The following is a 23335-nucleotide window of genomic DNA, read 5'->3' as shown; positions in this document are numbered from 1 at the left end:
TGGATTGATGGCGTGGACATGGATCGATGGGGTGGATTGCCCACCCCAAAAACAATATTATATAGTTGCAAGCTGTACGATGGATTGACGGGGTGGATGATCCATCCCAAATACCATGTTGGGAATGGCTTAATTTTGATTATTGTATTTATTGAAAATTATAGATACCTTTAAAATCAACTTATTAAGCATCCTACTTCAATATTTTTTTTAGTATCACACCTTAGACATTACATTGTTTTTTTTTTTTATGTATTAACTCCTTATTTTTTAGTATCACACCCTAGTATCACACTCCAGACCCAACACTGTGTTTTTTATATTTAACTCCTTATTTTTTAGTATCATGCCCTAGACCCAACAATTTTTTTTTTATATTTAACGCCTTATTTTTTAGTATTATGAGACCCCACACTGTTTTTTTTGTATTTAACTCTACAATCAAAAAGTCAATTAAATTGGATTTAAAATGAGCTTTGTTTTTCCATCTCTCTATGCAGCTTCCGTGACAAATGCATTTTTTCTTCTCTCTCCACCCACCCTCTCTATCACTCTTTTTCTCTCTCTACCCCCACTCTCTTTCTCTCTCTACCCTCCATGTCTCTATCTCACTTACTCTCTCTACCCCATCTCTCTCTCTATAATTCGAGGTTAGTATAGCAAAAGTACATTGTGAGCCTTTCTTTCCTAGTAAAAATACGATGTGGGCTCTCTCTCTCCAATGTGGGTGGTATGGGGTTAGTTTTGGCAAAATACTATGTTCCTCTCTCTCCCTCTCTCTCTCTCTCTAAGTGGTATGAGGTTGGTTTAAGAAAATACGGCTCTCTCTCTCTCTATCTCAGTAGATCATTGGCTGTTGAATGGGGAAACCCCAATAGTATGGTTGGGTGTTGGGAAATATGTGCCACTCTTAAACGCATCTGCATTTTACAGCATTCTATATCTCATATCTTTATTTCATGAAAAGAGACACCAATCTACATCTCTCATATCTTTATCTCATGAAAACAGAAGAGAGAAGGAAAGAGGGAGGGCGGGTAGTTAGAATCCTAACAATAACACGCAATAATAGCATTTTACACGAATCTATATCTCTCATATATTTAGAATCTATATCTCTCATATATTTATCTTATGAAAATAGAAATATTAAGAAAGAGAAGGCAGAGGAGATGGCGTTAGAGAGAATGAGAGAGGGAGTGTAGAGAGAGAAAGAGAGGACGGGCACTGAGAGAAAGAGAGGGTTGGGGGTAGAGAGAGGACGGGGTAGAGAGAGAGTTGGGGGTAGAGAGAGGGCGGAGTAGAGAGAGTTGGGGGTTTGAGGAATAATAAAATATCGGTAGATCAAAACATCAATAACAAATCAGTTCTATTTCAAAAAATTGGAGGAAACAATCGGGTAAAAAATACGGATCGTCGTAAAATAAAGTAAGCTATAAAATCTTGAATATTTCGAATTTGTTTTAAAAAAACATAGTGAAAAAATTGGATGTACAAAGATGACACAATATAGGATAATGATTATTAAAGCTATTAAACAATAATTTTATAGCCTTATTAGTATCATTAGAGTAATACTTAATATTTTTTGGTTAAAACTTTTACTAAATCTAGCAATAAAGCTTATTATGTTGTCACATCACAAAACATATCTTAAATTTATTGGAAGCACAAAATGAAATAACAACAACAATATTAAATACAAGAACCAATTAGCAAATAAAAGAACTGTGAACCAAGGTATATGATTATTTTTCGGGTGCAGTTCGCATAAGGATGTAGCCGTAGCTGTAGAGGTAAAGTGCACCTTCAAATTTTATCATGGTATATAATTTTGGTGTAAAACGTTTTTAGGATTATCTCAAAATCTATTTTTATATCTAATTATAAAATTTTAAATTTAAAAAATAGTTAAAATCAAGTAGATCTATAAAGTATAAACAAATGAAAATCTTGAAAATGGACGATGTAGATAATATGTTGTAAAATGCACTATTTCTGAGACTTAAAATCTTTTTATTTTTCATGGTCATAAGTCGAGATTATCGATCAAAGGGTTTTTCAACATTAAAACTACCTTTTCCGATGGATTTTTGAGGTGCATATGTAGTTCTACATGTTAAGGTTGCAACCTTCTATAAATGTTTTCCTTAATTTTCAAAGAAAAATAAACAAAAAATGCCCTCAATATAGGATTGTAGCTAATTAAAAGAAAACATAAAAACCCAAATATATAAAATAGTGGTCCATCCAAAATATTGTGTTGTATACCCCAATAAAATTCAAAAATAAAAAATAAAATATGAAATTAATCAAACTTCTCCATGCATAAAAAAAAAAAAAAAAAACAATATGCTCTTAAGAAAATTTGAATCTCACACTGAATCTCTAGCTACATAAATCTTTAATATCATTGAATCTCTCTCTTACTCTTTATAAGGACGCTATGGGTTTAAAGAAAAAAAAATACTCTTCTTCTAATTCTGGGATTGAAATGTATTTCTGTATCATTGTTTTTACACTCCGAAATTTATTTCTTGTTAGATTTCCCTGTTATAGAGACATTAAATGCCTTACGAGAAAGAAAGTAAAGAAAGAAATTGTTGGGTGAATGTGGTCATTAAATGACTTATGAGTGCTTGTAAAGTGATTATAAATAGTGAAACATGAACTCAGTGAGAGTGTGGTCTCTTGTGGATCATACTAAGCAAACTATGTTTGCTGATACCGGACTGTTTTCAACATGCTAGGTTAGTCTGGTTGGAATATAAAACTAAACCAATGAGGGTTATGATGGATCATCCCTTGATGAGGTCGGAGTATGCCCAGATGAGTAAATCGATGGATTGTGTGACCCTTTTGTGCTATGGAGACCTTTAATGATGAGCCAAAGCCTCATCCATATGTTATCACATGGCATGCACATTGATAGTGATTTTCAAGAAAGTGAGTCACCTTCTAAGGTGAAGCGTATACATGTGTGAGATATTCCCTTATGCACCATTGAGCTATGGATTGCATCAAGGGAGAACCTAAAATCCATAAACTGAGATTGTGACCCCTTGCCCATTGGCTAGAGTTTAGTGACCCACTAATGATTAGGCAATGCCGGGTCGGTTTGAGAAAGCATGTGTGGTCCATAGTCCACAGTTGAAGGTGAAGTGCACATTTATTCTTATATCATATGGATATTTTTCCCATCAAAATATTTAATTTTGCTTATTTTAATAATATATAATTTTTAGAATTGTTATTTGAATTTTTCTAAATCTCTGGATATTTTATTTATCAAATTTGGATTTATGAAAATAGAGATATTGATTTTTATATTTATTTAAATATTCAAATAATAACTTTGTAAAATTATAAAAATATTATAATTTTATGAGAGGCCCATTAGGACCTTTGGGCCCACCACAACAAATTAGGTGGGGCCCATTATGTGCCACAAAGGGTGGCACGTCCCACCTAGGTAATTTGCCATTTCTAAATAGCACAAGCTCTTGTCTTGTAGGATAAGAAATATGTATTTGGTAAGTTTGAGCATTGTAGAGATTTTGAATCATATTTTTAGTATGTGTGAGAAGGCTTGAACATAAAATAAGAAAAAATAATATTATCATATATTAATTTGTTATTTGAACTAATTGATGGGAAAATAGCATATGAAGTAGGGGATAATGGTTCTAGCACATTCCATATATCATTGATGGCCCATCTATGAAATGGACGGTTCACATCTCTCACCCCACAAGTTACCCAATATCAATGGTGCATATTCAATCTCACATGAGATGTAAGCCAAGGAAAACCTTAATCTTGTTCAAGCACTGTAAAAATGGATTAATCCCTACTCAAATCTCTATACCTTATTACTTACCAAAAATTTCTATCTCTCTCTCATCCATCTAAGGGGGTGGCACACCCCACTCTAGGGAAAATCTCTCTCTCTCACTTGAGAAAGTTTCCATGTCTTTCTCAAGAGACCAAAAGGGGCACGCCCCACTCTCTCATCTCATGGTGGTTCTCTCTACTCTGTCATGGTGTCTCTCATTGGGGTTTTAGACTATAGATTTGTAGTAGAAATGAGAAACACATTTCTCTCAAACTAAATTGCTGAGGGGATTCACCTAGAGTTCGAGTTTGTGATCAAAGTGGTTCATGTTCTATTGGTGTGGCTTGCCCAAACTTGCTTTCTCAGTTGATCATTAGATCCCACGCCATTGGAAGGTGGTGACTCAGAGTGGGATGTAAGAAACCCGATTAATGTAATCTCCGCCACTTTCTTTTGTTTCTTCCATATTTATTTATTATATCTTTTAGTTCCAAGCATAGGTTGTGTTTCTTCTTTTGTTAATGAAAAGTGTAGTTTTGAATGGCTTCAAATTCTTGAGATCCTATCGTATTATTTGAAGTTATTATATTCTAAAATGAGTACTTGTAGGTGATCTAGGCCATGAAGAAAAGAAAAAAAAAAAATTTATTATTATATACTCCAACTAGATCACATGAGTCATTCTTTCAAAAACTATATGAAATTTTATGTTTTAGAGAAGGAAACTATTGGAAAATAAAAAATTAGAGAGAAATCATCTCAAAATTTTTAGAGTGAAACTATATCAAATTTAAGTTTTAGAGATAAAATAACTTAGAATTTTAGAAAGAGAAACTATATCAAATTTTAGAGAGACAAATATCTAAAAATATTTTAAAGAGAGATACTATCTAAAAATTTTTAGAGAGAAAAACTATCTCAAGTTTTTAGTTTTAGAGAGAGAATACTTCACAATTTTTAGAGAGAGAAACTTTCTCAAATTTTAAGTTTTATAAAGAGAAATTACCCGAAAATTCTTAGAGAGATGAACAATCTCAAATTTTAAGTTTTAGAGAGAAAATTCTCCCTCCCAAATTTTAAGTCTCAAGTTTTAAGTTTTGGATGGCTTCGCTAAGTGGCTGCCCCAGGGTAGCGTGACCTGGCTAAACATGAGCATGGGCCAGTAGCCCATATGGTCGCCCATTGACGAGCTGAGCTAGCCAATTGCCTCTCACACACAAATCTCATAAGATTTTCATTTGTTTATAGATCTGCTTGATTAATTTTGGAGTTTAAAATTCATAATTAAACAAAAATAGATTTTCACACCATCTTAAGAATTTTTTACACCAAGATTGCATCTCATGCCAAAATTTAGAGGTACACCTTATTTTGATTATTTAAGGTTGCAACCTTATGCAAACCACACCCATTTGATTTGATAGTGATAGAAATATATAAAAAAAAAAAAAAATTGTTTCATGCAGGCTTGACAGCATTTCCACATATGTGGTTCAGAAAGTGTAAAGCATCCACTTTAAAGATGGAAGCAAGTAGGTGTTCCATACGATCCAAATGTTTTTTTACTATAATTATTATTTCCAATTTTAAAAATTTATTTATTTTTTCATATTCATAATCTCCGTATTAGAGATTACATGTCCTTTAAAATTAAGGCTTAAAATCCATCTCAAAAATAGATTTATTAAGAGGGTTGGCCCCACAAAAATTAGGTCCAAGAAATAATGTGACTAGAGAATATGACTACCTCTCTCAATAATGGTCATAAATGGATTATTCTTCTATTCTTTGACAATAGATTATTTGTTTATAATTTATATATTATATTAATAATATAAATACATAATAATTAAAATATTAATAATATTGTATTTATCATTCGTAATGTAAGTATACTCCTTATACTATTATTGAGAAAATTACATACACATTCATTATATTTTGCGTTATTACGAATGTACCAAATAGTTTCATTATTACATGTATGTCCGTTTTTTACCTTAGGCCATTTTTTAAAAAAGACGAGTTTACCCTTTTTCGGATGTTGAATAATCGAATTGGAGGGTTTTCGGATATTCAACATCTGAAAATAGGCCAAAAGTTTAACGTTCACATTCCCATTTTCGAGTATTGAACATCCGAATTGAAAGGTTTTTCAGATGTTCAACATCCGAAAATATGACTTTGAATTTCCATAAAGTCTCTGGAATTTCGCAGCCATTTTCGGATGATGAACATCCGAAAATGTCATATTTTCGGATGTCCAACATCCGAAACCATTTTCGGATGTTCAACATCTGAAAATATGACACTTTTGGACATCCAACATCCAAAACCATTTTCACAAGGAATACAATGTATCGACATAACCCTTCAATTCGGATGTTCAACACCGGAAAATGGGAATGTGAATGTTAAACTTTCCGCCTATTTTCGGATGTTCAACATCCGAAAACTCCAATTCGATTGTTCAACATTCGAAAAAGGATAAAGTTGCCTTTTTTAAATAATTGCATTATAAAAAGTAAAAAACGGACATGCACGTAATAACGGAAACTATTTGATAAATCTGTAATAATGCAAAGTATAATAGATATTTATGTAATTTTCTCTAATTATAATTATAACATTATTTACATTATTGTAATTAGATTATTGTTATATTATTAATAATATATTATAATCATAACATTTATATTATACAATAATATTATATGGAAAATTTTATAAATATAATTTGTAACATAGGTCAAATTTATTACAATGATAGTTTATTGGTAATGTTAGTTTTTATATATGGGTGGAATTTGTATAAGGCCGAAGCTCTAAACAATCAAAGTACATCATACCTTCAAATAGTGTCTAGAAATGTGGTTTCAATATTGGAAAGCTTTGTGAAAACCTTAAAATATATGTTTCATCTTGAATTATAAAATTTAATGCTTAAAAAATAGTGTAGATCGAGCATAACTCTGAAATCTTGAAAATCTTGAAAATAGACGATCCAAAAATGCATTACAAGACGCACTACTTCCAGAACTTGAAATCCATTTTTTTCTCATCTTTATGCATCTTGAGGTCGGGATGATCAATTTGAGGATTTTTGGGCATCAAAACAACATCTTCTATTGAAATTTTGATGTGCGCCTTAATTTGATTGTTTAGAGCCTCGCACTTATATAAACTTATTCCTTTATATTGGATGGAATATAACGATTATCATAATTACTTTGTAAATTTGCTAATAATTATAAGAAAATATAACAACGATATCATTTATATATGATTCATATACGAAATTTATCACAACATTAAAATTATTTAGGGGGTAGGATTACCCCCCTACTAAGTGATAAACATCAGTGATCAATAACAAGTTTCCAAGGCGAATTGCTGTTTAGTATTTTATGTGGATTTAAAACAATTCCAATCGAACATTGGGAGGGCGTTTGGTCTAGTGGTATGATTCTCGCTTAGGGTGCGAGAGGTCCCGAGTTCAATTCTCGGAACGCCCCACTTTTTTTTTTCAACATATTAAATGCCTTTGTGAAATTGGTTTTTTTAATATTATGAAAAATTGTTTCATGCGGGCTGGACCGCATTTCTACATATGCGGTCAAGAAAGTGTCAAAATATTATTATGCCTATGTGAAATTGGTTTTTATATTATGGAAAATTGTTTCATGCGGGTTGGACCGCATTTCTACATATGCGGTCAAGAAAGTGTAAAGATGCTAAGTTTTTATATTATGGAAAATTGTTTCATGCAGGTTGGACCGCATTTCTACATATGCGGTCAAGAAAGTATAAAGATACAAGTAGGTGGTCCATCTAAAAACAGGAAAGTGTAAAGCATCCATGGATGCAAGTAGGTGTTCCATCTAAAAACAATGAAAACTAACGATCCAAATGTTTTTTTACTAGAATTATTATTTTTAGTTTTTAAAATTATAGTCCCTATATAGGGAAAACCTCAAATTTCTTATCAATGTGAAAAAATAAGGACTGTAAACTATAAAAAGAGTGTATATTACCACACATTATTTAGAACGTCTGTTTTCAAGTGTCCACATATTTGCGAGATCTATATCACTTTTTATATAACAATTTTGTAACCAATAGTGGAAATAGATTTTAGGTTATTAATCATTTTTCTCCCATGCTCGAAGTGTTTTCTAGACATGGTTCTAAGGTGAGGCTTTACCTTTTTTAAAAAAGGCCAAGGCTTTATATAAACTACATCCTTAATCTTTTTGGATAAAGAAAATGTTGATAGGTCGGCAGCTCTATCAAAGTAAGTAAACCCTCACCTCAAAACTCATTGAAAATTACACTGCTTGCATTGAAAAAACTTCAAATTGATCATCTCGGCCTTAGTTATTATGGTTGTTAAAAAAAAAAAATTTCAACTCCTAAAAATATTATATATTCTGACGCATTATCTAAACCACCCATTTCACCATAAACATAAGTGTTCACGGATCTACAAGATTTGTGCATCTCTTTAGCTTCAAATTTTATAACCAGTGTTTGTTTAAAGCCACCATGAAGATTTCCAATGCTGAACGTACTTTCCGGACAATGATGTGGTGAAGCTTTACTTTGTTTTCATTAAGCCTATGCTTTATGAAAAAGACACCCTTTGATAATATCTGTGTTCAAAATTTTATTTTATGTTATTTTATTTATTATTATTTGAAAAGTTAATGCCTACACCGATATGTACCTACCTTCTCAAATTGAATGTTCAATTTTAGCATTGGCAGGAAACATTGAAAGCTTGTAGGGCTTGCAGTAAGTTCTACACACCTGACATCCTTGCAAACCAAGACACACCGTTTCTCTCACTAGAATTTCTTTCACCAGAGAAAATCAATTAAACTCACTACGTTTTCTCTAAAACTGACTTACCCCAAGAGACAGAGCCCCTCCAAGAAGCCAAAAGAACCATATTCTTACTCAAATAAGAAGAAAATCTGAAGTCCCATTATGAAACCAGATTCCCTTCTTTTAATAAACACATGAATCCATAACATACTCAAATTACCCATCAGATAGCACCTTCTGATATCATCACCGCTGATGTTATGGTTCTGAGTTCCAATTTTTCTGGCAAAAGCTTACGGCTGCTTCATGTGCAGCTTCAATGGGGCGGATTTTGGAGTGGATGTGTTTTCTCCGTCGTCATGGGTTTTGAACAGAGGGCAAAAGTAGAAAATGCCCTCCATATTTGGCTAGTGATGATCTCCTGATTATGCCTTTCAGAAACCATATAAAATAAGAAAAAGATGGGAGAATGTTAAACAGTTTGATCCCGCGATTTGATAAATTTCCCATGCAACAATTTAGAGACGTGGTCAAATTTCATCATCTTGTAGTGTCATTCTTGCAAGATCGTTTCAATTTGAGTCATTTGTTTACCATATCACCAACTTTTACATATTTCATGCATTTAGCTTCCTTTTCGTAACTTAAATCTGATATTTTAGGGTCGAATATCCAAAATTTAGCAAGCTTGTTATATTTCATTAAGTGAAAAAACACAGAAATAGGAATCAAAATCTAACCACTAAAATTTCTTAACCCAGATGAAGCTTAAAAATGGCAAGAAGATTTCCAGTTTAAAAGCGGTACAAAAAACAGAAGTACAAAGTAAATCCCCCCCAAAAAAGACCATCAATGGCAATCGACATGGTGACTAATCCGACTAGTTGGTTCCCCTATCACCACTACAGCAAAAGAAATGTGGTAGCTTAACACGCCCGCAACTCCTGCAACACAATTTCAGAGAAACAACACATGCCAAAGAATAAGTTACAGACCTCACAGGTATCTATCAAATTAAACACGCACATTGGTGAGACATATAAACCAACAATCAATTATCAGATTTGGTTTGGAGGGCACCTCGTTTCAGCCAAGACAGCCGAGAAGGGCAGCCCTTCCGCTCTTCAGCTGATATGAGAGAAGCCCTTATGCATATTTTACGAAAACAAAATTTAAAAAAAAAAAAAAAGTGACACTGGGCATTTTTATAATATATGTACACAAGGTATATTTTCCAAATATCGGATATCCTAGAGGTCGCTCCACATAATTTTTGTTATTGTTGAGGTACTTCTACCATACTATGAAAATGTTTGGGGCATATTTGGAATCAATATTTAACATATTGAAATATCGGGGAGTGATTCATTTCGCTCCTGCTCGGATGTAGAACACACAAGACTTCAGCGGAAGTGAAGCGTATCTGATAACACTGATATAAACTCCAATTTATATTTCTTGCGTGTTGCAAGCTACAGTTGATTACCATGGCTTCTAGGTGGACCAGTGTAGAAATGAAATGGTGCGGCAAAAATGATACATTTGAGGGGCCTTTTTATTGGGGGGTGTGGTAGATTCAATTGATGTAGCACCCCCATAAGTTCGTACTGGATTTAAGACACTTAATAGTGGGGTCACCCAACAAACACTGGGCTTCACATATAAAAGTTCACCATCTACAGCTATTCTCCAATCTATCAAATCAAGAATAAAGAAATCACAGGTTAATGAATTTCCTTGTTTCAGACTCCCCGGTATTATCATAGTCATTAGGTACCCTTTTAAACAGTTTGACATTTGATCTGTTACCTCAAAAAGAGGGTTCAATGGTGCATTCTACTGAGATTGCCTTGTAGAATTTTTTTCAGAAATTTGAAAGAAGCAGACTAAAGAACATGCATGGTCCAAGGCCCAATATGGAGCCTAAGGAAATAACCGAAGCACAATTTTAGCAGTATGGCACCCAGGTAGATAACGGAAGACAAGAAAGTGCTATCTCTAGCAAGATAAACAACCAACTCCAAATCATACTTCTTGTGGAATTCCACTTCTCTGATACCCTTGACCCTTCGAGCTGTCTAAGATTCAAATTATATCGTAAACCAACCTTTATATAAAGCAAAATTGTTCCTTTTTTATATTTATTTAAACTCATATTTCCTTAGAACCATTTAGAACCATCATGTTTTGTCCAAAGTCATAAACTTTAAAGTGTTCAAGTCCTATATGAGTGCCTTGCTTGGCCAAGCTTTGGGAAGGAATGTTCACTTTGTTCCTCGAGAGCATGAGAAGCATGAATGTCACAGCAGTAAGGTGAAGTGCCAAACTGGAATCGCTTGAACTCCTTCACAACAGGGCTCAAGATCTGTTAACCATTTGTTCAACGAAACCATTTGGAAATAAGATAAGCTTTCTACTGCTCCACTATGTCATCAGGCTCAAACTTTAGAAACAATCTTCACCCCACAGTAATTTTACTGTGGAGAAATAGACAACATCAAAGTTTTTGGAAGTGGAGAATCATCTTATACATGATAGACTGTCACAAAGGATTGCCCTTTGATTACAAGGTCAGGCTCAACAAAATTATGAACTATGTTCAACAAAAGCGCAACATAAGATATGAGGACTTAAGGCCTCACTGAGGATATGGCCCTTGATAGAGCAGAATGGTGGACCAAGATTCGTGTAGCCAACCCCAAATAATTGGAAAAAGGCTCTGATGATGTTTAAGAAAAGCCGTCATAATCTAAAGCAAATCACAAATGAGAAACAATATATTCACCAGGGGATAACTGTCACAGGACCAAAGCTGGATGTCATGCTGAGGGAAAGTCAAGCAAGGTGAGCTAGCAAGAGAATGTGTCTTCACATCCACAACAAGAGACTGAAGGAACAATTTCTAAGAGAGATCACACGGGGATGAACTTGAAAAGGGCATGAGAATCCTGAATAAACCATTTACTCGGAATGCAGCAATAGGTGAAGAGCATCTGTCAAGTATGGTAAAAGGAGAGGGCAGCGAAGGTAATGAAGAAGATGGCACATAGTACAACTTGGTATTGTGACAAAAGCATCAGTAATCCTTTGCATAATAACATGAAGATATCTAAAACCTCGAATAAAAGAATGTTAAAAAGCACCAGTTTCTGTTAAGGTGATTAGCCAAAAAACACATAATGACAGCTTTTTATTAATTTTATCACAGGAAGAAGAAGAATCTATATGAACCAAGTATACACCTTTCGAGGAGCTACGTCTCCTTAGTCAACATGGCCACATTTAAAACCTCAAAAGAAGCAGCAAGTACTAAATGGGTAGAGCAATCACAGATACCATAGTGACATTATGAGCGTATAGTATGATTGTATTTACTTTCAGCCACACTATATTGCTTTGGTATAAGGGCAGAGAACAGGTGAAAAACAGGTACCTACACGTCTGGAAAATCAAGCTTGAGAGCAAGGACAGTTTTGTTATTGTGGATGCACTTGCTTTGTTGATGGCTCCTACATAATTTCTAAGGTGCTTAATGAAGTTCTCCACCCCCGCCTCCCCAACCCCACAAAAAAAAAAAAAGAAACCCAGAAAACAACAAAAAAAGGAATGTGTGATAAAGCTTTGCAACATGAAAAGATTTCTAATATCAAAAACTATAACAGCAAAGTAAATAGGTTGCAAGGAATACAGGCACTAGGTTCATGAGCCCTCAGAAATTACTGCCCAGATCTGGCAGTCCTTAACAAACACAAATGTGGGTGGATACATTAAGCAGTCAATATTTTTGAAACATTCCTATTCAGAAGAATATGCCTGGTTATTTCGAGCACTAAGAGGGAAAAAACATATCTAGGAGAATCTCCCATAAGAAAGAAAGCATGTACAGCCAAACTGTAAAATTGTGAGAATCCTTTCCAAGTACATTTTGGCAATATAATGAGAAGGAATACAGTGAATAAAACACGTACAGATATCTTGGCAACCAGATGTGACGCAAGATTTGGAACATCATTTTGGAGTTGAAAGAGAAAGCAGCAAATCAGCCAAGTAATGTGTGAGTCTAATATTAGAAGAATTTGTTTATTTATTGGTGCATTGAAATAATGGATACCATGGCTTCCTGCAAATCTAACATTCAGATATTGACAATAAGTATAATCCAAAATGTAACCACTGAAATCCAACAGTGGCACCCAATTATGACCATGTCCCAACAAAATGAAAGCATACGAGACTTTGCTGAAGAATATCTAAAGTAGGAAGGCCAGTAGGCCAAAATAGATGTTGGTTAAAAGCACAATTTGTATTCAAAAGAGAGGCAAAAGAATAGTAGAGGGAAAATAAGGCCATCAAATAATAACAGTGACAATACATCGTATGTTAATTAATGAATCAAGGAAGGTGTACAAGGCCTAAATTTTTTCTTCAAAGATAAAATGGTAGAACTTAGAAGCCTACACCTAATCGCATGGAGTGCAGAGAAACAAAGATGTACATTGGGATAGGTGGTGTGGGGAGACAGAGAGGACGGGATAGAGGTGGGAGTACATTTGCAAAAAAGGAAAGAAAAAAAAGAAAGGTTGAAATTTTTTTGTGGATGGTGGGGGTAGGGGGGGGTTGAGGGAGAATCAGCCACGGTACGAAAATCCATGTCCTTCCACAACAAAATGAACAGGGTATTAGCTTCTAAATTAGCCTCACAAAGACTGCTAAAATGATATCATTCAACAACCGACTGGATCTCCAATCTCATCAGTGATAAACTTATTTGATATTTAAGTAGTTGCCGGACTCGGACACAATATATGAAATGCAATTTTAGTAATAATAGAAGTAGAGACGAGGAAGTAGTTAAAATTGACGACCAATAAATACCAAAAAGAGTACAATTTCGATATCTTGAGTCGATAATACAAGAAAATAGAAAAATTAAAGAAGATATCGCACATAAAATTAGAGCTCGGGGGCCGAAGTGGAAATGTGCAACAAGAGTTTTGTGTGATCGCCACATGCCAATGAAGCTAAAGGAGAAGTTCTATAGGACAGCTGTGAAAAGGGGTAAAATGTTGGGCGGTCATGAAACAACATATCCATAAGATGAGTGTAGCTGAGATGAGGATGTTGAGATGGATAAGTGGCAAGAGAAGAAGGGATAGAATTTGAAATAAATACATTAGGGAGAACTTAGGTGTGGCTCCAATAGGCAATAAGATGAGAGAAAATAGACTTAGATGGGCTGGCCATGTGCAACGCAGACCCAGTACAGCACCTATTAGGAGGTGCGAGTTGGTTCCAGTAGAAGGCTCAAAAAAAGCAAGGTATAAGCCCAAAAGGACATGGTTGGAAGTAAGGAGAAAAGATATAGGGACTTATGGCCTCACTAAGGGTATGGCCCTTGGTAGAGTAAAATGGTGGATCAAGATTCCTGTACCCGACACTAAAAAGTTGGGAAAACACTATGATAATGATGATGATAAAGTACTTGCTAGGCCATAGCAAGTTGATCAAGCAATCCTTTTAGACCAATATAAATAATCGATGAAAGTTGAGTACTATTCTTTACATTATTAAATATCAAGCTGAAGTAGAAATAAACCCACAAGAGATGAATGAGGGGAAAAAAATGCATGAAGACATACCAAACATTGGTTTCCAATAGATACACCATATTTCAGTAAGAAAGGCTCAAGAATTTGGCACCCGCTTCAAATATTTGGGAATTGATAGCAATTTGGCAATATCCCTCTTAATTTCAACAACCAAGTAGCATCTAAAAAGCATGCTTGGAGTGCCTTAGAAACCAATAGTGGTTATGAATCATATACTTAATGTACCCTTTCCAAAAGAGACATGTTGGTGTCCCAACTATTTAGGGTTGGCTACACAAATCGTGTTCCGCTTTCAAGACTCATGAAAAGATATGGCAAAGTTCTATGTTGGCTGCCTACCTAACATAACCCTCCTCCTTTGCCCAGGCTTGAGACTGACATGAACAACATGGGGCCAGCCAAGGCAGAATTAAGATGCAAACAATATATATAAGAAATATAAATTAAAAACAATAGGATTTTAAGACGTGAAGCCATGGTGAGCACAATCCAAAGTTACGACTCAAACAAACCACCAAAGATCCCGAAAAGGAGTAACCAATTTCAAATTTTATTATAAGCTTAGATATTCAACCAACATTTTTGGGTGATATTTACATGAATATTTGCCTGATTATTCCTTCTATTTCTTCTTCACAGATAGAGAAAGAGAGAGAGAGAGAGAGAGAGAGAGAGAGTAAAGTGAGACACCCTAGCCATTCATAGGGAGAAGACAAATCAATGTCAAGCTACGCATTTATAGGGAAGACATTTAAAGGGAAGATATGCTTAGATCAGTGCCGCCCTGGTATCATGGATATCATTGAATCTAAGTTGAATGAAATAAGTATCTCAATAAATTACTGACTTACATAATGTACATGAAGTGAACAACTTTGGTTAATCTTGAGATAAAGTTGTATAAGAATGGAGACATGCATAAATTCTACAAAACAACAGAAACGTGTTAAAGACTCTTCATCACATCGATGGGTTCGCTGATCTAGAATCTGGATTCTATAACAAAGTAATGGGAGATACCCACTAGCAAGCTATTGATATTGGGTCTCGGCAGTGTTTCTCAGTCATGGTTCCTCATTTTGATTTGATATCCTCTCTTTCATAATCTTCAATTTTTGTCTAAGAGTCATAAGAAATAAGATAACCTCAATAACAGTTGACAGAGACAAAGAACCCACATCTGAGAAATAGGAGTAATTCATTCCTAGATGAACCCTAGTTTACTTAATGCAAGAACATCCCCCATAGCTCAGAGGTGAAGCAATTGCGTTATCTGGATCTGAAATAGCCACTTCAACATATAGGTGCACGATATCTAATCCAAGCAACCACGAGTTTGTGATCTTGTTGCTCTCCAAAAACTTTTGCGACAAGTCAATTGGCTTGGCAAATTTCATCCTCACACTTGAAGCTATGAATCCACTCTCAAACCAAGGTTTCAAAAAATGCTAGGCGGCCTGCCTGGCGCTCAGAACCTCAGGCGCCCTACAGTGCAAATTCTTAGTTTTTTTTATATATTTGCTATCCAAATGCACATATATGCATATATTTGTGTCAAATTTTGTAATTTATTCCATTTGAAATTGAAAATATCACAAGTTCGCAACATACGTTCTTATATACAAACATATCACATGTCTCAGCCTCTCAGGTAATCATGTTGAGAATAAACTTATTCAAAATTTCGAACCATACAAAACATTTAAACGTCTAATAGGCTATTGTAATGTCTCCAACTCTCATATTCTCCATATTCCATATCCATAAAATAAACCATAATAACATCCAAGTCTCTAACTCTCCAAGTCATCAACAAACTGACTTCTAAAACTATAAAAAAACTAGTAAACCACACAACAAAATAGTCCAAAAAGGCAAAAAAATTGCAAACCACATAACTAAATAAAAATCGTCCAAACTCCAAATGTCTAAAGGCCAAACCAAAATTGTGCAATAAAGTATTAAAGTTACTTCAAAAGAAGATAGAAGACAATCAAGACATCAATAAGAATCAGAATCATCATCTTGATTGCTTTCATCTGCATCAGAATTGAGGCCTTCGTCATCAGAATCATCACCCTCATCAGCATATTCCTTTTCTTCCATAGATTCTTTTGAATCTACCTCCTCTTCCTCTATCTCCCTCCGTGAAGTACCAGCAGAAGAAGTTGCTCGAGTGGCCATCCTAAGATCAGAAGCTTGCCTCGAAGCCTCCTCGACCATTTCCCATGTCAAACCCTCCCCAGGGAAGACCTCCTCAGTACCAGGGTCACTAACTAGCCAATCTGAAGTATTCTCCATGTCTTTCAAAGAGATAGGGTCCTTCTTTGGCTGGTTTTTCTTCTCCTTGAGCCTTTGATTCTCTCTAACAAGCACCAAGTCATTGAGCTTCCTTTGTTCAAGCCTATTTCTTCTCTTTGTATGCACCTATAAGGAAAAATAATGCGTAAATAACTACTATGGGTCTATGATCTTCTTACCTTTTATGAATCTATATTACAAACTGAACTTATAAACAAAAAAAGCATATAAAATTGTAAAATTGTAAAATAGTAAAATAGTTAAATACCATTTCAAACGAACTCCAATTGCGCTCACAACCAGAAGAGGTAGTTGTCAAACACAAGATCCGCATAGCCATCTTCTGGAGGTTTGGAGCACTACTCCCATATTGTCTCCACCATTGAGCTGCAATATGTGGACAACCTTTATAATTAATTTAGGTATTTAACATTATCATAACTTGAAAGAAAATTATAAATTTATACTTTATAAAACAAAATTACATAAGTCAAATAATATTACCTGGTTCGTCTTTGTTTCTATGCCTTAATGCCATATCTTTCCTAAATGACATCAAAGAATACTCGTACAAAATTAGCTCTTCTGTTGATATCTTATCTTAGATATTTGGATCAGGAACTAATTTCTCAAGGCACTCATTAAAACCATCCATAATTACCCCTTTTAACTCGATATCTGTATCTGCATAAGAGAATTTGGGGTTCAAATAGTACCCCGCTGCTTGCAATGGTCTATGGAGCTGCCTATCCCATTTGTCATCTATCTCCCAAATTGGGGCATAATTCGCTGCATCATTGCCCAATTCTCTGCAATCTCATTATTAGCCCTTTCCATTACATCATATATAAAGCCCATGGAGGGCTTATCAGTATCAACCAAGCGCAAGACCTTCACCAAAGGAAGAAATACTAATATCGCATGCTTCACCCCATGCCAAAAATATTTCGAAAGAATAATATCTCATGTCTTCTTTCCCTTGGCATCTCTAGACCACTTACACCCACTCCACTCCTCTGAAGTAACCATAGACCTTAATACGATCCTCCTCTTATACATGCTTTGTAGACTAAGGTAGGCAGTGGCAAATCTAGTGACCCCAGGCCTCACAAGCTCTCTCTTTTTTGTAAACTTGCGCATCATGCTAAGGGTATGTATGTGACTGTATATGAAGATTGTAACCTCCTTAACCTTAAAAATAATTCCTTTAATAGAAGGCAATTCACTAATTGCCTCAAGCATAAGATCTACGCAATGTATAGCGCAAGGAGTCCAAAATATGCGAGGCCTCTTTTGTCGAAGCAAATGACCTGCAGCTAGATTGAGAGCAGCATTATCTGTGACCAATTGAATTACAAGTTCCTCCCCAACCTCCTCAATGCCCTTATCAATGAAAGAAAATATATAAAGTGCATCATGAACATCATTGGAAGCATCGATTGAGCACAAAAAAACTGTACCTATGGGATAATTTACTAATAAAATCATGTTACTCCTCCTATCACTCCACATATCTGTCATCAAAGAAACCCCAAATTTAGCCCATCCCTCCTTATGAGTCTTGAGATATTCGTTAGTGAACTCGACTTCTTTCTTCAGTAGTGGCTGTCCAATCTCATAAGGAGTTGGAGCTTTCAAACCTGGCCCAAATTGCCCAAGTGCGTCCAACATTGTATGGCAGCTATTCAAGCAAGCAGTGTTAAAAGAAATGCCCGCATGGTAAAACCACCGAGCAATATACTAAATCACCCTTACTCTATCTTCCTTTTTAAAACTCTTTTCAATTGTCACTTGTTTTTTCCCCCATGCCTTTCTCAATTACTATCTCAGGGCTAGGTGTAAAAAAACTATCTATAGGCCCACTTGTACGAGCTTTCTTAGACCCAAAAGCCCTATTGATCTTAGAGCTCTGAGTACCAACCATGGCTACCTCTTCTTCCCCCTCTTCATCATCATCTTCTTCAGTTTCAATATTATCATAAAAAATATGAACCCCTGACTTTAATTCTGCTATATCCTTTTTTTTTGCAACTTTTTTACTCTTTTCAGCTTCAATGTACTCCAAAATTTCTTTCTTTACAAAATCTGGGACTTTCTTACATGGGACAACATCATCTCTAATACCTGCAAGATGTTTCTTAAATCTATTTACGCTGGCATTAGAAACATGCCTGCAGAAATTGCACATAATTTTATTTTTTTCATGCTTATCAGGGTTAACACAATATTTCCATCCCGGATCTCCACCCCTAGTAGACCTCGTAGAAGACATCTCAAATTGACAAAAAAAAACTCAAATAAAGATTATAGACTGACCTTTTCTACCTAATCTCTGATCTTCAATGTTGGTTATCCCAATCGAGCTACGAATCAGCTCAAAAATCTTCTAATATACTACCAATAGCACCCTAAAAATAATTTCAATCAGAAAAACAAACTTTTTCAATCCACAAGAAGTACTTTTTCAGCAATTGCTTTAGATTCTCCTAAATAAGTTTAAGATTGAGGGTCTCTTGTTTTTTTTTAGTTTGGGGTTGAAAAATAAACCCCTAAACTTCTTTTATACAAACTTGGGGGTCAAAATGACCCTCTTTGCCCTTTTGGGCGAAGTTTAAAATAAAAAAGAAAGTAAATTGTGCTGGGCCACCCGCCCAGATATAGCCGCCCGTGTTGGGGCCCCAGGTCGAGGCGTGCAGAAATTTTTTCTGGGCGCCGGGCGGATTGTTTTTTTAAACATTGACTTTAACTAAGTGATATATCTTAATGATGCCATGAAGTCCAAAACCAGAAACGATCCAATATGTAGGGAACAAGGAACCAAGGAAATGAGGCAAAAGCACTCCCTACTGGACCAAGAGTATTCTTTATGCATTCTTATGTCCCCTCATGACCAAGGGCCATTCGTTGAACATCATCAGCAATGCCAAAGAGGAAAGCAAATTTTTTGATATCATTGAAATTATTGATTCATGGATAATCCTTTCCACTTGTGTCCCTAGAGATGCTAATAAGATCACTGACTCTCATTTCTCAAGTGGGAACTTTGATAAATAAAAAATTCAAAAGGGCACCCACCTCCTTTCGTCAAAAAAAAAAGGAAGAAGAAGAGAGAGAGGGGGGGGGGTGCACCACCTCAACGACTTGAGCTGTAAGCCTTGTACACAGCATATATTGATGCAATCTAGTGTATTATGTTTGCATAAGAAAAAGAATTAGCCTTCCAAAAGAAAACCTAAACAAAGTGCATGTCTATGTTAAATTTACAACCACGCTAAAGAGTGACAATTTAAGTTATTTGACCACAATCCACATCTCTAGGTTTGCTGCAATCCTCTTCTTACTTTGTCCCACATATTCCTCTACTTCCAAACAGCTCATAAGAACATGTATATGAAAAAAATACACAAATAAATATAAATTATAATAACAACTCATAATAGTAGGTAATCATCATTATAATCCTAGCCTTAACTCAACTATTTGGGGTTCCGCATAATAGCACGTAATGTGAGAAATAAAAAAGACCTCGTTGCAAAAGTCCATGAGAGCATATAAAAACAGCAGTTAAGGAGTAAAACAGCTAACAAGTGCATGAAGTAAATCTATAAATGATTTTCTAAGGTTTATGGGAGAAAGAAAAGAATACAAACACATCAGATATATGTCCGAACTCCATGGAGAGAGAGAGAGAGAGAGCTAGAGAAAGAGAGAGAGAGAGAGAGAGAGAGAGAGAGAGAGAGCTTACTTGCATCTCATAATAACCGGCACAGGCTTCAATGCCTTCGGGCCATTGCGTATCCTTTTCTTATGTGGTGTTACCTGCACATTGGTCATCCCCATTATAAGGGCCTTACGAAAGAAAGATCGACATACAAATAACAATTGTAGTTCCACTGCAAATTGGTTATAGTAATGCATATCCAATTTATAGTTTACAATCGCATGCAGACGCATGCACACCCAATTTATTGAACACATTTATTATGTTTCTTTTGGGTTAAATCAGCATGTTTGCCCAAAATTAATCCAATGATGCGAGTTCATAAAATCTTATTTAAAAAAAAAAAAAAAACAACGAAAGCCCAAATTTTCTAAATGCACAAAAAGCAGTTGCAAATCGATGAGACCACCCAAATCAGACACTATTACACTTAGAACTTATCATTCTTTCATGTGATTGTTAAAAATTAAAAATGAATAATTCATTGCCTTCGTGAAAGAGAAAACACAAAGTAGAAATCATCATTATCATCATCAAAACCGTTTTCCAACTAATTGGAGTCGGCTGCATGAGTCTTGATCCGTCATTCTACTCTATTAAAAGAAAAATACCCTTAATGAGGCTATAAGCCCCATATCTTTTTTCTCAGTACTTTTAACCATGTCTTTTTAAGTTTACCCTTGCCCTTCATGAGCCTTCCACTTTAACTAACTTATACTTCCTAAGGTATTGTACTGAGTATGCACCACACATACTTCCTAAGGTATTGTACTGAATATGCACCACACATGGCAAGTTTACCTAAGTCTACTTTCTCTCATTTTATCGCCTGTTGGTGCCACACCTAAATTCTCCTTAATGTATTCAAAACACATACATGGCAAGCTTATCTAAGTCTACTTTCTCTCATCTTATCACCTGTCCACGCCGCACCTAATTTCTCTTAAATGTAATCGAAACACAGTAAAAAATAACCCTTAAAAAATTCCGAATTGATGTAATCTTTCTCAAAAAAAAAGAAAAAAAAAAATTTTCTGAAATACCGGATGTTGATTACATCATTTGCAGGGGAAAAAGAAACTAAAAACACAATGTTCCTTTTTAATTGTGGGTCCCAGGTCTTCTCCAAAACTGAAACAACTAAGAAACTACACCATAGTAAAGCAGTAATAGCCACCTTTCAGGATCGTATGGAAACCACGGGAAATGTTCTGATAAAAAAAATTTACAAAAAAATGATGCACAAGAATGAAAATTCTGAGAAATATTGAAATAAATGATCGTTAGTACCTTTTTCTTGGGAACAGCCATGAGCTGAATCGACCCAAATGGAGATATATTGGGTGCTTCAGTTTTGGGGCATAAATCTTTATAATGTGAATTTCCTTCTGATAAAAATGGGGTTTTTCTCACATTAAACCGACCCAAATCCTCTGGAATATTATCAAATGGAAGATCGACTGCCCTAGATAAGGGCGCAGAGATGGAGAAATGATTCCATCTCTTCTGCGTAAATTCATGACCCAGAAAAACCATGGCTCTTTTCATTGAAACGAAAGCCATTTGGTTTCGATTTCTCCAATTTCTTTAATGCTAAACCCTAATGCTTTAACTCTAGCCTGCTAAACCCTAATCCCTAAAGCTGCTTTGATAAACCCTATATCCCAAATCCTAAATATCTCTCTCTATCTCAAAGTCTCGTTTGAATACTCTGTCTCTCTCCACCCCACCTCTCTAAAGTAGTACCAGTTCAAGATACTCTCCCTACAGTAGTATTGGTCACTGTAGTTAGCAGTTGACGTCTAAACAATGCTGCATATCGAGTTCGATTCGAAATAGACTCCAAGGAAAAGGGCAAGCTTTCTATGCTTACCCTACGGCATCGAAGTTCTATCCTCTGTCGTATGCAACCCTCCATTCAAAATGGAGGGTTAACATTATCCGAATTATAATATCACGTTTCTATAGTATTTTTTTGTTAAAAAAAAATTTATAAACTATTTTGACACCAAACTTTAAACGTCCATTCCTATATTAAACTCACACCAGCAAAAAATATAAACAAATATTTTCAATCAAATAAAATAACCAAAATACTTTTGAAAAGTTCAAAGAATATTTTGATCATTATATTTTTTCAAAAAATTATTTTTAATATTTTTTATAAGTGCGTCCCAATGAGAAGATGACACAAACCAAATTTCATTTCATACAATTTGTATAAAAAAAACTAAAAATAAAATACTTTGAGATGTCGGATCTAAGATCAATCGCTAAGTAGCTCTCTTGATCAAAATTGGACAGCTGGATGGTAAGGGGAGGATAGAACTTTTATGTTGTAGGGCAGACATAGAAACCTTTCCCAAAACAAAAGGCAAGACAAAATAAAAAAAAACACTTCTTCTAAGTGAAAGGAGTCTCTCTCTATAAAGTAGTTCTCGTTCATTTGAGTAGGGGAGGCAATAGACCTGACAGGGGATCTGAGGGGTAGACCCAATCTAAGCCCAAGTTATAGATCTAAAAATTGGACCTAGTAGGTCAATTTTTGGTCCACATTTTGGACCCGAATACTATTAGGGTCCAAGTTCTGATCCGTTAATATTTTTAGGTCCCGACATATGAAATATATTTAAATATAGTTAAATACATAGATATTTTAATTTTTTAATTGTGTCTAGGTTTGAGTCGAGTCCCACACTGTATTTTCAAGTTCGGATCTGGATCCGGTAAATTCAAGTCCAATTGGGTCCTGATCTGGATACGGATCCCATATAATTTTTTGGGTCTAGGTCACGGACCGACCCGACCCGACCCGACCCATTGCCACCCTTATACTAGAATGACAAATCTACCTTCATTCTCTAGCTCTTACAAAGTCATTTGGATCCTGGGATATATAAAGTTGTGTTTTGTATACTTGAGGTATTATGCACAACAATATGTTTGGCACTTTTTTCATGCACATAATCATGTTTTGTAAAACCAAAACTATGTTGTCCCAAAGTATTAAAACAATGATTGTATACAATAAGATCACTTACT

General features: G+C 35.1%; 2 protein-coding genes and 1 non-coding gene across 3 annotated transcripts; 1 reads left to right on the top strand and 2 right to left on the bottom strand.

The window, feature by feature from the left end:
* Positions 1-7278: 7278 nt before the first annotated feature.
* TRNAP-AGG (transfer RNA proline (anticodon AGG)) lies at positions 7279-7350 on the top strand. The gene has a single exon. It is a non-coding gene; the product is annotated as a tRNA-Pro (tRNA).
* Positions 7351-9340: 1990 nt separating this feature from the next.
* Positions 9341-21988, bottom strand: LOC105420470 (uncharacterized). Its single transcript, XM_011624177.3, has 3 exons — positions 21584-21988; positions 20318-20391; positions 9341-9606 (listed from the first exon to the last, which is right to left on the bottom strand). The coding sequence occupies exons 1-3, from the start codon at positions 21854-21856 to the stop codon at positions 9543-9545; spliced, it is 411 nt and encodes a 136-aa protein (XP_011622479.1). The 5' UTR covers positions 21857-21988; the 3' UTR covers positions 9341-9542.
* LOC148782156 (uncharacterized) lies at positions 15996-18347 on the bottom strand. The gene is made up of 3 exons (XM_088868374.1): positions 17077-18347; positions 16841-16959; positions 15996-16698 (listed from the first exon to the last, which is right to left on the bottom strand). The coding sequence occupies exons 1-3, from the start codon at positions 17126-17128 to the stop codon at positions 16273-16275; spliced, it is 597 nt and encodes a 198-aa protein (XP_088724500.1). The 5' UTR covers positions 17129-18347; the 3' UTR covers positions 15996-16272.
* Positions 21989-23335: the final 1347 nt, after the last annotated feature.

The sequence above is a fragment of the Amborella trichopoda genome, chromosome 5 (assembly GCF_054954075.1).
Source record: "Amborella trichopoda isolate Santa Cruz 75 chromosome 5, AtrichopodaSantaCruz75HAP2 v2.0, whole genome shotgun sequence".
Lineage (NCBI taxonomy): Eukaryota > Viridiplantae > Streptophyta > Magnoliopsida > Amborellales > Amborellaceae > Amborella > Amborella trichopoda.
This window is presented reverse-complemented; position numbering and strand designations above follow the sequence as displayed.